This window comes from Sinocyclocheilus grahami, unplaced genomic scaffold (assembly GCF_001515645.1).
Source record: "Sinocyclocheilus grahami isolate Dianchi unplaced genomic scaffold, SAMN03320097.WGS_v1.1 scaffold541.1, whole genome shotgun sequence".
In the NCBI taxonomy this organism is placed as follows: domain Eukaryota; kingdom Metazoa; phylum Chordata; class Actinopteri; order Cypriniformes; family Cyprinidae; genus Sinocyclocheilus; species Sinocyclocheilus grahami.
Genome location: NW_015505720.1, coordinates 566,270 through 579,775, shown reverse-complemented (window position 1 = coordinate 579,775; position 13,506 = coordinate 566,270). Strand labels below are relative to the sequence as shown.

Here is a 13,506-nt window from a genome sequence, read left to right as displayed (position 1 = left end):
GCCGAGGCTTCGTCTGTACGCTTTTCCCCCGATCGCTCTGCTCCCGGGAGTTCTGGAGAGAGTACGCCGGGATGGGGTCCGTTTGTTGCTAGTAGCCCCGTTCTGGCCGGCCCGAGTTCGTGCTTCAGAACGTGGTCACGCAGGGGGCGTTCCCAAAGCGAATCTCGACGCAGTGTCTCGTTCCCTCGGGGAACCATGGTTACATACGTAACCTAGAGACGTTTTAATGTATTTATTTTGGATGGTGCTACAATAAATAAAATAAGAAGAATAAACATAGATTATATTCATATTTATATTATCCTTTATATAATAATAATAATATAATCATAATAATAATAATAATACAAGTTTTAAAACATTATTTTGAAAATATAAAAATGTCATACAATTAAAAAAATTTAAAGTATTTATTTAAACTAGTATTTTGTAACTATTTTAAAAATATATAACAATTTTATTAAAAATATGTTTTTCTACTGTAACAATACAAATTGCATTTACTATACTGTTTATATATTAACACTCCACCTGTCAGACTTTGTTCCTTGTTTTGTATATGTCCACCCTTGCTACGTGTGTTTTCCTTGTTCCCTGGATGTGATTAAAACCTGTATGTTTGAATTCCACTCCTCTTTTCCGAGCTCCTCACAGCAGCGCAGCGTGACACCACCCATAGACTTAATTGCACTTACAGCACACCTTATTCATGTTGTAAATTTCAGAAGAAATCAATAATGTCTTGTGTATTGATTTTGACATTGGTTATGTTGATGGAGCCTTATAATAAAGAGTACAGTTTTGCTTGGCCTTTTTTCATGATGGGAAATAGCTCTCCAATGACTAGAGATTACATTGTTGTATGTCATAAATTAAATTCATTAATCAGAATGAACATGATGTCCATGATATTCAGAATTATGATATAATTAAATACAGTTCTCTACAGTAATCATGAGGCCATAGATAATACATGCACATGCTGGCTGAGTGTAATCTTAATTATATTCATGTATTATCTCTGGAGTACATGATAATTTTCAACTCTGCCCTGCCTGTCTTGCAGAATGATTCCCTCCACGAGTTACGACTTCCTGGTGCGAGACCTCGTATCCGGGCGGGAGTACTACCTGTGCGTTCTGGCCGTCTATGATGATGGCGTGACCTCGCTGACCACAACACGGCAGGTGGGCTGCGTCACATTCGTCATGGAGACAGAGTACAGCCAGTGCCAGTCACTCCACAGCCATTTCCTGGGTGGCACCATGATCATCATCATTGGAGGAATCATCGTGGCCTCCGTCCTTGTTTTCATCATCATCCTCATGATCCGGTATAAAGTCTACAGCCATAATGGGGCAGATTCCGGAAAGGGAACCGCTATGACAAATATGCGCTCACAAAGCAATGGGGGGCAAGCGGCGGGGCAGGTCCCACGCTCCAGCTCCAAAATGGTGGAGGGCCAGGAGGCTACGGGAGCGGGTTTAGGAGGGGCCGCCGCTAGTTTAAAAGACTCCACTGCCATGGTGCAGGTCACAGACTCTGAGACAAATGTGCAGATATCAGAGATGATCTCCGAGGACATAATCTCCCCCACACAAAAGCACAATCCCAGGACTTGTATTGAGCTCAAGAGACGGCATTCTCTGTCCTCTAAAGAGGGTACAAGCACAGACACACCAGGAGGTATGTATACTGATATTTTTTTTTTAGGTTATATTTTTATATATATATATATATATATATATATATATATATATATATATATATATATACATTTAATTTCATAGTTACTATAATTTCTTTAGAATTGTTTGTGAAATTTAGTAGCAGTTTCTGAGTAGAAATTGTTTCTACTCCATTGTTAAAGGAATAGTTCACCCAAAAATAAAAATTTTCTGAAAATGTACTCAACCCAGGCCATACAAGATGCAGATGAGTTTGTTTCTTCATCCGGACAGATTTGGAGAAATGTAGCATTACATCACTTGCTCACCAATGGATCCTCTGCAGTGAATGGGTGCCGCTAGAATGAGAATCCAAAGAGCTGGAAATAATCCACAAGTAATCCACGCAACACCCATCAATTAACATGCATGTTTGTAAGAAATAAATTCATCATTAAGCCTTTTTTTTTTTAACTTTAAACTGTAGCTTCTGGCCAAAATACGAGTTCATAATTCTTAATAAAATTTCCTCCGTAAAAAAAACGTAATCCACTGTTGTTCTCTCACAACAAAATCCACCAATATATTTGTTTAGAACAGTTTTGGACTGTTTTCACTTTGTAAATGGTGCTTGATCTGTGCATATTTCTCTACTGATTCAAATGAGACAACTTTTTCACTTGGGAAATAAATATAATGGACTTGTATTTTAGCTGGAAGCAACGGTTTGATATTAAACATGTCTTAATGATGGATTTGTTTCTTATAAACCCACAGCTTTTAGATTCACAAATGTTCACTGATAGACCACAGTCGTGTGAAATTCTTGTGGATTATTGTGATGTTTTTATCAGCTGTTTGGACTCTCATTCTGACGGCACCCATTCACTGCAGATGATTTATTAGTGAGAAAGCAATGTAATGCTAAATTTCTACAGTATGTTCTGATGAAGAAACAAACTCATCTAGATCTTAGATGGCCTGAGGGTATGTACATTTCAGAAAATTTTCATTTGTGGGTGAACTATAACTAGAAAGTAAAAGCATTTGATATACATGTTACTATCTACACCAATTTATTTGTATTATTATTATTTTTTTGTGTGTGTGTGTGTAAAAGGCAGCTAAAAAAAATGTTAAACAAGTACAAGAAAGAATGTGTCATTAAAATCAAAGGCAAATCACTTTTGTGATTTAAAATGCTTACGGTTGCTTGCAGGCAATTGCACATTCACATAACCTTTTGACAGTAGGCTTTTGACAATGCCTGGGTAGTTTACAACTCCTCCGAGTGCATCTATATAGACTCTTGTAATTGCCAGAAATAGAGCTATTCACTGGGTTCAGTGTGATTCAATGGGCCATATCCAGGTATTCCTTAAAGAGCTTTTCCTTTGTGGAATTTGGATTTAAGGGTCCAATCAGGTAATTGCAGTTTCTAGATGAATGCTCATGGAATTCAAGAGGACCTCGTCCTTAAATCATTAAATCGATAAAGTCCATTCAGTCAAGAGCTGGTGATGCAGAAGAGTGAACTTCCATGATTCTCCTGATCCCGTCAGTCACCCAGGTACCTAAAAGCAGTGAATTAAAAGTAATCATTAGTCAAGTAAGTTAGCACAGGATGTGAATGAAATATTATTGTCTGAATGAACATGATGACTCAGACAGGCACTTTTTTTAGGAATAGGACCTGAAATAGGGTCTTTTCTTTTCAGCAAATGGTCAGTGAAATGAGGGACTTAACCGTCATAAAATGTTCATTGGCAACTTCAGTATATGATACTAAATATTAATGCATATGAGCTGGTTTATTTTCCATTAATTATATATGAGGTTTGCAGGATTAACTACTTTGGGACCAAATGTTGGTTTTATAGCTATTGAATAACACAATTTCCAATAAATAATTTTTGGAATTATTTTTCCTTACAATAATGTGGGTACTAAAAGAAAAAAAGAAAAAAAAAAGGAAGAAAGATATTTTGTTAATAATATTATCATTTGCTTCACATATATATATATATATATATATATATATATATATATATATATATATATATATATATATATATATATATATATATATATATATATATATATATATATATATATATATATATATATATATATATATATATATATATATATATATATATATATATATATATATATAGTTTTCGGAAATCAAAATTAGTATAATACTTTATCAAACATATCCGGAGTTCTCAAAAAAAAGAAAAGAAAACAACAACTTTAGATTCATGAAAAGTGCCAACAATTTTCTTCACATGATTGTGTTTCTGTATAGCTACTGATCTAAAAATGGCATCCCACCAACACGCTGTCGATAAACAGCATGTAGTCATAAGAAATGCCTTTATATTACGTAACACATCATAGGAATATGTGTATGGAAGAGTATGTTGTATTTATTCCTCATGTGCAACAAACAGTTTGCTGATTAGTTGAACAGCTATAGTAGTGTCAGATCTTGACATCAGAAAGATGTTTGCTCAGTGTAAATCAAAAGGCTTCGTACCATTCGCATAGAATGTGTTTCCCTTTGCCACTGCATAAGAGTCAGGATTAAACAGCTCTCTGGAATATTTCATCTTGATTGATCAATTGCAGTATTGTGGAGGGAAATTATGTTGTATAATGACCATTATGCGGTATATTTGACCTTTGACCTTGTGCTGTACAAGCTGTGCATGATCAGCTGATTATACCTCTTACTTATCTGTTCTGTGACACATTATACTCTTGTTTTCTAGTAGTGAAAATCAGTTATGCTACTGTAGCCGTTCTGCCGCCACAGACAGACTGATGTCCTTCACCTCTGCCAGCACACTGCCCTCTGTGCTGTCACTAACACAGTCCTGCTCATCCCTCACCGCCATTTTTCTTTGTTCCCCAGACACAGCAAGCCCGCACGTCAGCGACGAGAAGAGGGTTCAACGAGATTGGAGTGATTTTAAAATTTGATGACTCCTTCCGCTGTCCCGCAAGAGACAGCCATCAGCCCTAAAGAGTAATGGCATATTTTTTTTATATCCTTTTGAAGTCATATGTTATGTGGGATTTTAGATAGTTTAATTTTTTTTTGTAAATGGTCATTATAAAACACATATCAACCTAATTTAACTTGTTTTTAAAATTATAATCAAACACTTTCCATGTAGAATGTCAAATCACACTTGTACTCCTCGTGATAAAAAATAAATAAATTGGAAACCAATGGGAAGCGAATTTCATCGAATGAAAATCTTACTAAAAGCTGATTTTTTTTTGAGACATCAACTTCAAATACTGAGCACATCTTGTTTGGATTAATGACTTTATGGATTATTGCTGTTTTAGAGTAAAACATGTTTTGGAAAATATAGATTTCATATAAAATTTTAAAACTGTACTTTTGTATACCTTAAAATCCCCTAAAAATGTTATATATGCACAAAAAAATAATCATTATCAAATGATATTAAAGTACATTTATTTCATTGAAATAAAAATAATAATACAAATAATAAACATGCAAGGAGCATCACTGGGTACTTTTAATTTTCATTATTACAAAGAAAATATTTTGAAGAATGTACGTAACGTCTCGGTTACGTATGGTAACCCTCGTTCCATGAAGGAGGTAACGGAGACGTCACGTCGGATGACCGACGAATTGAGATCTCGCTTAAAGAGACCAATCTACTTTGAGTGTAAACTAAATGAGCCAATGCACATTGGCATGCGATTATTGCATCCAGCTGCTGCTGATCACAGCGTGAGTATAAGTAGGCAGCAGATGCAGCGCATATTCAGGTTTTCGCTGAGGAGCCGAGCCGGTGACCCGGCCACTCAGCGGTGGTACAGGAGCTGTGGCGACAGGACGTGATGTCTCCGTTCCCTCCTTCAGGGAACGAGGGTTACCATACGTAACTGAGACGTTCCCTTTCAGTCGGTCACTCTCGACGTCACGTCGGATGACCGACAAATTGGGATCCCTAACAAAGGGCCACAGGTACTGCCCCTTCCAGTGTCCTGTGGAAGCCACCTGCGCCCCTACTTTTTGGTGTAGGCCAGGGCTTGCACAAGAGGACCAGCTACTGTTGCTATGGCACTACCCAATGAGTAAGACTGGATAACACTGGGAAAACGTACCCGTTCTACTTGGAACAGGGACGTTACGGAAGCTCCAACCTTCCCAAAATATGAACATTCCTTAGGTGCATATGGAAGATTAGAGGTGATTGTAACCCTCTTGGAATGGCAGAAGTCTGTCGGGGAAACACAGGCTCAAGGCTATACCGTGGACTTAACACATATGAGATCCACTTAGGTCTTACATATGGAACCCAGCCTTCTACCGGTTCTCGATGATTCAACGAGTGAAGGCCTGGCGCCGGATGCGCCGCCACATCTGGCTGCCGAGGGGACGGAGGAGCTCAACAGGGTCTACTATATGGACTCTCTGGAGTGGTTTTAGCAAGCCAACCCGAAGCCGGGGCACATTACAGTCTCTGTGCTCATGGCATCACAGATACTAATGTTTTAATGATTTACAAAAGATGAATCACTGTCTGGCCATCTGGGATTTTGGTAAGGAGATAAAGGTTATGATTAGACTTTTTTGATAGTATTACACCACATTGTGCATGTAAATTAGCACCGTTTGTTGTTTTCTTTAGGTACGACATAGAGCGGTTGGACCCGGAAGCGGTGATGCGTGACGTCAGACTTAACAAGTGGATAAAACGCTCTCACACATTTATTATTTTAATATTTTGGAGGAGTAAAATATGCATATGTGGTTTCAACAACCAGATACATTTAGACTTGGATTCAATGAGTGAAGGCCTGGCGCCGGACGCTCCGCCACATCTGGCTGCCGAGGGGACGGAGGAGCTCAACAGGGTCTACTATATGGACTCTCTGGAGTGGTTTTAGCAAGCCAACCCGAAGCCGGGGCCTCTCAGTGCTTCTACCCGTTTGAGGTGAGAACACAGGAGGATACGGCTATACGAAGGCTATAGAATGTAGCGGACGTGTTAGGAGTCGCCCAGCCCGCAGCTCTACAGATATCTGCCAGCGAGGCGCCACGAGCCAGCGCCCAGGAGGATGCAACACTCTTGTTGAATGAGCTCGCAACCTGAACGGGCAGGGCACACCCTGTGCCTGATACGGCAGAGTGATGGCGTCTATTATCCAGTGGGCCATCCTCTGCTTAGAGCCGGCATTCCTCTTCTGCCGGCCTCCGTGACAGACAAAGAGCTGGTCTGAGGTCCTGAAGCTTTGCGTCTGGTCTACGTAGCACCTTAAGGCTCAGATGGGACAGCGCAAAGCTAGGGCTGGGTCTGCCTCCTCCGAGGGCAGCACTTGCAGGCTCACCACCTGATCCCTGAAGGGAGTAGCGTGAACCTTGGGCACATAGCCGGGCCGGGGCCTCAGGGTTACCTGGGAGTCAGCCGGCCTGAACTCTAGGCATGAATCATCGACCGAAAATGCGTGCAGGTCCCCTACCCTCTTGATGGAGGCAAATGCAAGCAGGAGCAGAGTTTTCATTGACAGAAACTTCAGCTCGACTGCCTGCAAAGGCTCAAATGGGCCCTGCTGTAGTGCTGTGAGCACTAGAGTCAGGTCCCAAGAGGGTATAGAGGGGGGCCGTAGAGGATTTACCTTTTCGCCTCCTTAAGGAACCGGATGACCAGGTCATGTTTCCCCAGCGACTTCCCTTCTACGGGGTCGTGGTTAGCAGCGATTGCAGCGACATAGACTTTGAGGGTGGAGGGAGACAGCCTTCGCTCCAACCCTTGCTGCAAAAAGGACAGCACGACTCTGATCGGGCATCTTCAGGGGTCTTCTCGGTGAGAAGAACACCACTCAACAAACAGTTTCCACTTCAAAGCGTAAGCGTGTCTCGTAGACGGTGCTCTCGCTGAAGTGATGGTGTCACTACCTCTTGGGGTAGGTAACTTAAAACCTCCGCGTCCCGTCCAGGGACCAGACATGAAGTTTCCAGAGGTCTGGACCCGGGTGCCCAAGAGTGCCCTGTCGCTGAGTCAGTAGATCCTTCCTCAGAGGAATCGGCCAAGGAGGGGCTGTCACGATGAGCATTAGTTCTGGGAACCAGGTCCGGGTAGGCCAATAGGGTGCCACCAACAGGACCTGCTCCTCGTCCTCCCTGACCTTGCACAGTATCTGTGCAAGAAGGCTCAGTGGGGGAAACGCATATTTGCAAAGGCCCCGCGGCCAGCTGTGTGCCAGTGCATCCGTGCTGAGTGTTCCCTTGGTCAGGGAGAAGAACAACTGGCAGTGAGAGGTTTCTGGAGAGGCAAACAGGTCTAGCTGAGCGGCTCCGAAAACGTCTCCAAACCAGCTGGACCGTCTGGGAATGGAGTCGCCATTCTCCCGGGAGCGCAGCTTGAGATAGCTCGTCGGCTGCCCGGTTGAGCAGCCCAGGAATGTGAACAGCACGAAGCGACCTCAGATGCTTCTGACTCCAGAGAAGGAGGTGGCGGGCGAGTTGTGACATGTGACATGCGACGGGAGCGCAGGGTGTGTGAGTAGGGCCTTCCTTGACTCTCTCGAACCACCCGCTGCTGCCAGCTGTAGAAGGAGGAGGATGAGCGTGGTCTGGTGTTGGTCCGTCCACGACTCTCCGTACCCTCCCGGGACACAGGGACAGAGAAAACCGCTCTTTCGTCGAGATTTTCTATATTCTCCATCCGGCCCTCCTCCGTGGGAGGGAGAGGTGCCTTCACCATCCCCGAGAGCAGCTTCCTCCCTCTCTGGGTTGCCCGTCCCGGGGCCTCTTGCTCTTTTGCTCACCGCCAGATTTGACGGGGGCCCGGACGGGTGGGGCAGCCTGCCTACGCACAGCTCTACCGCGCCGCTTGCCGGATCAGTTGCGGCACGGGAGTGGGGGGCGGACGCAGGGGACCGCCCTTGGTGATGAGCAGGCTGGATGTGTTGGAATCTGCATCTGAAATAGCATTTAGATGTATTTATACAGTTTAATGTAGCTCAGAGTGGACATGGATGCATTTAACCTGCAGTTACAGATGGATAAATAATGCTTTGTTCTTAACATAAAACCTTGAATACTGATATTTGAAATAATTTAAAACACGAAAAAGAAAACTGTTGAAATGTGAAATTAAAACCGCCAGTAGACCTAGGTGACAGCACGTTAATGAGTGAGTCATTGAGCTTCAACAGATTCGTTCAAACGGCTGATTAATTCAGGAACAAAGCATTTAACTGTGTTAATGAGTGAATCACAGAATCATTTATTCAACCGATTCGTTCAAAAAGCTGATTCATTCAATAAGTAAACACCATTGCCCAGAGACGCAAAACAGTGCTGTGATCTTTGTTTGGAACTATATTCGTTGGCAAAATTGAGCAATAACAAGCAATATTATGTCTAAAATGTAAGTCACTTATTGCTAACTTTACTGAATTTGTATAAAATGATTATTAAATTAGTTATCATGCTGATATCTGCAGAAAAACGGTACTCTTTGTGTGATATAGATTAAGTTAACTATATTAAATTATATAAATATAAAAAGCATACAGAAGCATTTTTGCCGTCTACAATTTAGAATGCCTTAAATTTTGAGTTTTAATAGACTAATAAATCACGTGCATGCACTCTGTCTCTGTTTGTGTGATTTGGTGATATACTTGATTATGTCAGATCGTTCATAATTACAACAACACTGACCATATTATCGCAGAAGATATACTTTATAGCCTATCACACACCCCAGACTCGACTTGAGTGGAAAATGAAATCATCCACGGTTGTGCGTGCACTTGTTTGCACATGAGCAAAGGTGTCACGCCAGACCACTGATTCCTCAATCCTGCTTTCCTGCAATCCGTGTTCTTCTGACCATTTTGTAGTAAGTAACGAATATGCTTCGGGGAAATGTATCAGAGTAAAAGTATACATTTTAATTAGGAAATGTAGTGGAGTAAAAATAAAAGTTGGCTGAAATATAAAAACTCAAGTAAAGTACAGATACTCCCAAAAAATACTTAAGTACTCTAACAAAGTATTATTACTTTGTTACATTACACCACTGCTTAAAAGTAAGCAGAATAATTTTATAAATGATACGAGAGGACACAGGTACCCAGTGGAGGTTGAATAGAATAGGAGTGATATGTGCAGACCGTTTAGTATAAGTTAGCTTTCTCGAATTTCAGAATTTTGAATATATTGCAATTGAGAGATGGAGCATACTGGTAAACCGGAAAAAAGAGTGTTACAGTAATCAAGGCGGGATGTGATTAAAGCATGTACTAGTAATTCAGCATATTTTGGGCTGATCAAGCAACAGAGTTTGGCAATATGGCGAAGTTGAAAAAATGCAGCTTTGGAGAGCTTACTAATATAAGCATCTAGGTTTAGAGAAGTGTCGAGAATGATACCTAAGTTTTAAACTGTGGCAGATGGAATAATTGATGTGGCTTCAAGGTCAAATCTAGGGCATTTGTTATGTTTTTTGTTACAGTTGGGGGCCCGACAAGTAAGATGTATGTTTTAGTCAAATTCAAACTGAGAGAGTTGGAGCTAAGCCAGGTCTTTAACTCATTGACACATGACAATAGAGGTGCAGTCTGGTGAATAGAGTCAGGTCGGCAGGAAGTGTATATCTGAATATCATCAGCATAGCAGTGGTGCTGTAAACCATGGCGGCAAATAATTTGTCCGAGGGGCATAATATAAATGATAAATAATAATGGCCCTAGGACTAAGCCCTGTGGCACACTCTGTTTAAGAGTGACAGAGGGAGATTTATAGTTATGTATGGTGATGTAGTATTATCTGTCCGTCAAATATGAGGAAAACCAGGATAACGCAGCTCCTGAGATGCCGATCTCTGAGAGGCGCATGAGTAATAGCTTATGAGAGACAGTATCAAAAGCTGAGCTGAGATCGAGTAGTAGAAGTATAGAAAGATTGCCCGAATCACCAGAAAGTAGGAGGTCATTTATAACCATTACTAGAGCAGTTTCAGTATTATGTTGCGAACGAAAACATGACTGAAATATATCAAAGTGTTCATTGAGAGCTATAAATGACTGCAATTGAGCGGCAACAACCTTTTCCATGATTTTTGAAACAAACGGTAGGCTGGAGTTTGGATGATAATTAGTGTAATCAGTTGGGTCTATATTTGGCTTTTTAAGAATAGGAGTAACAGCAGCAGTTTAAAGTGAAACTGGAACAGTGGCAGAGGTAAGAGACATGTTTACAAGATGTGAAATTGGAGCAGAAGTGACAGAGGTGAAGTGTTTCAAAAGAATGTTGGTGCAGGGTCAGCCGGGCAGGAAGAAGAATTGGATTTCAGTATTATTTCACTAATTAAAGTGGGATTAGACAAGGAGAAGTTATCGAGCGTTTGAATAGACCGAGATACCTCACGAGTGGAAGTGGTCAGTTCTGCACCAAATGACCCACATAAAGCGTCCAGCTTGCCCTGAAAATGGCGTAAAAAAGAACAGCATAGATCGTCAGATTCTCGTTGAAAGGCATTATGCATGGGAGCCTGAACTAGCCTTTTCACCACACTAAAAAGTGATTTAGGCCTATTGTTTGCTTTGTTGATAATTTTGGAAATATAGGAAGAGTGAGCTGTGTTCAAGGCAGTTTTATAGTGCTTAACATTATCTGAAATTGCCTGAAAGTGTACTGTTAAACCTGTTTTCCCAAAAAGGTGTTCAAGTTGCCTGCCTTTTGCTTTCATAGCACGTAGCTCATCGTTAAACCATGGAGAGGAGTGGGACATGGGAACAGACCTAGTCCCAATTGGAGCAAACTCGTCTAAAACATCAGCAATAGCAGAGTGATACAAATCCGATATATTGGATGGACAGGTAAAATTGAAAACATCAGAAATAACAGATGAATCAATAGAGGCAGTAAATGTATCAACATTGATAGCATTGAACTTATGATAAGAAATGGTTATGTTGTCAGTACATTTGGTTGAATAAGTTAGTGTAAATTCAAAAGTAATAAGTTTATGATCAGAAATAGGAGTAGCCAGACCACTAATGGAGATATTGTTCAAACCTGATGTACAGACTAAGTCAAGCGTATGACCATGGGTGTGAGTAGGGAAGTTGACGTTCTGATAAAGATAGAAGCAGTCCAGAACAGTCTTTAGTTGAGTACTATTAAAACAGTGTGTATCAACATGGCATTTAAAGTCACCAAGTAAGATGACCTGGGCTGATGATGCACAAGCAAGCATTAATAGTTCACTGAGTTCAGAGAAAAAGTTGTTTTGTTGTTTGGGTGGTCTATAAATCAAAATAATTGTGAGGGAACGATTTGAGCCGACCTTCAGAACCATGTATTCAAAAGTCGTAGTACAATGAAAATCCATCTGAGTGAGTGCTGACGCTGGGATGACCGCAAGGCCACCCCCTTTACCAGATACACGCGGCTTAGACAAGTACTGATATCCATTTGGTGTAAGCCGATTAAGATGGATGAAATCATCAGGTGTTTGCCAGGTCTCAGTAAGAAATAACATGTCCAAGTCGGTATCCGCAATTAGTTTGTTTAGATAGGGGCCCTTGTCCGAGACGGAGCGACAGCTCAGCAGGGCAAAGTGGTTATGCAGTACTCCTATGTTGCCAGTGAAGTTGACGTTTGACTCTGACTTTTTTTACATAGACAAGCATTTGCGATAGATGACAGTCTCTTGGTAGACGTTTTGCTTTAACCAAAGCTCTGTTACTAGACCAGATGCTCGGAATAACAGTAGGTTTTGGCTGCTGAAAGTTAAAAATCCTTCTGACTGACCGATGTATGTAACGCGGACGTCGGATGATCCCGAGCGAGCGGCAGTGCTCGTATGTCACAGAGTTGAGGCGTGAGTGCCCATCCAGCGCCCTGAGTTTGTTAGACAGGTATCCAAATTCCATTTCGGAAGGTAATCCAAAAGTAGTAAAGAGAACTAAATACGACACAAGTTCCAAAACCTTTGACATGTTGGTGATAGCCGTGAGAAATCCGGCTATCAGCAACACCGCGTTAGCCAGGACCACAACCATCGCAACATCTATAAAAGCTTACGGAGAGGAAAGCTACCCGACCACACAGTAAGCCAGTAGAGAGACTGCTAAGAAGAGTGTTAGCTCACCTCACAGTCAGTCCGGCAGATAATGGATCGAGGGGTGAGAGGGCTCGCAGCAGGCCGACAACCAGGAGTTCCCAGCGTCAACAAAAAAAGTACACTAGTCCGAAGCAGTAGAGTGACTCCAGTTTGCCAAAAGTCCATCAGCCAAGCAGGGAGAGTAAATCCAGTTTTGCAGTTTGCGGAACAAAAACGAGTGTAGTAAAGTAGCGCACACAGACGATCACAAACAAACACATAACCCAGTGCGGAGCGGCAGCCAGACGCGCACATATGTATATATATATATTAATATATTTTATCATTTATTTATTTTGTAAATTATATTTTTTTTACTTAAAACAGTCATAAAAACTCATTTTTTTATAGAAAAAAGAAAGCACCCTGAGATGAAAGAGTAAGACTCGGATTTTGTCCGACACAAAACAAATTTATGTATTTATTTATTTTATTTTTTTTACACTGGTACTGATGTAGTATCGGCGGTCCTGTCTGGTGCATATGACATATGTTTCATCTTAGTTCTGTGTAGTGTGACAGATGCTCTTGTTCTCTATTCGGGTTTGTATTTCCAAAAAAATTGGCACTACCAGCTGAGACATCTGCACTTAATTTGGGTTTTGAGAGTGTTTTGTTTATCATTGGCCTCTCTCTCTCTCTCTCTCTCTCTCTCTCTCTCT

The 13,506-nt window shown here is 41.3% G+C and overlaps 1 protein-coding gene across 1 annotated transcript in view; it reads left to right on the top strand.

The window, feature by feature from the left end:
- The window catches only part of zgc:172282 (leucine-rich repeat and fibronectin type III domain-containing protein 1-like protein), a 145,663-nt gene that overhangs the window by 119,183 nt on the left and 12,974 nt on the right, over nt 1-13,506 (top strand). Inside the window, exons 4-5 of the mRNA XM_016238505.1 lie at nt 1,067-1,686; nt 4,588-4,701. Of these exons, the coding sequence (XP_016093991.1) occupies nt 1,067-1,686; nt 4,588-4,655 (688 nt within the window). The 3' untranslated portion in view covers nt 4,656-4,701. The remainder of the gene's footprint in view (nt 1-1,066; nt 1,687-4,587; nt 4,702-13,506) is intronic.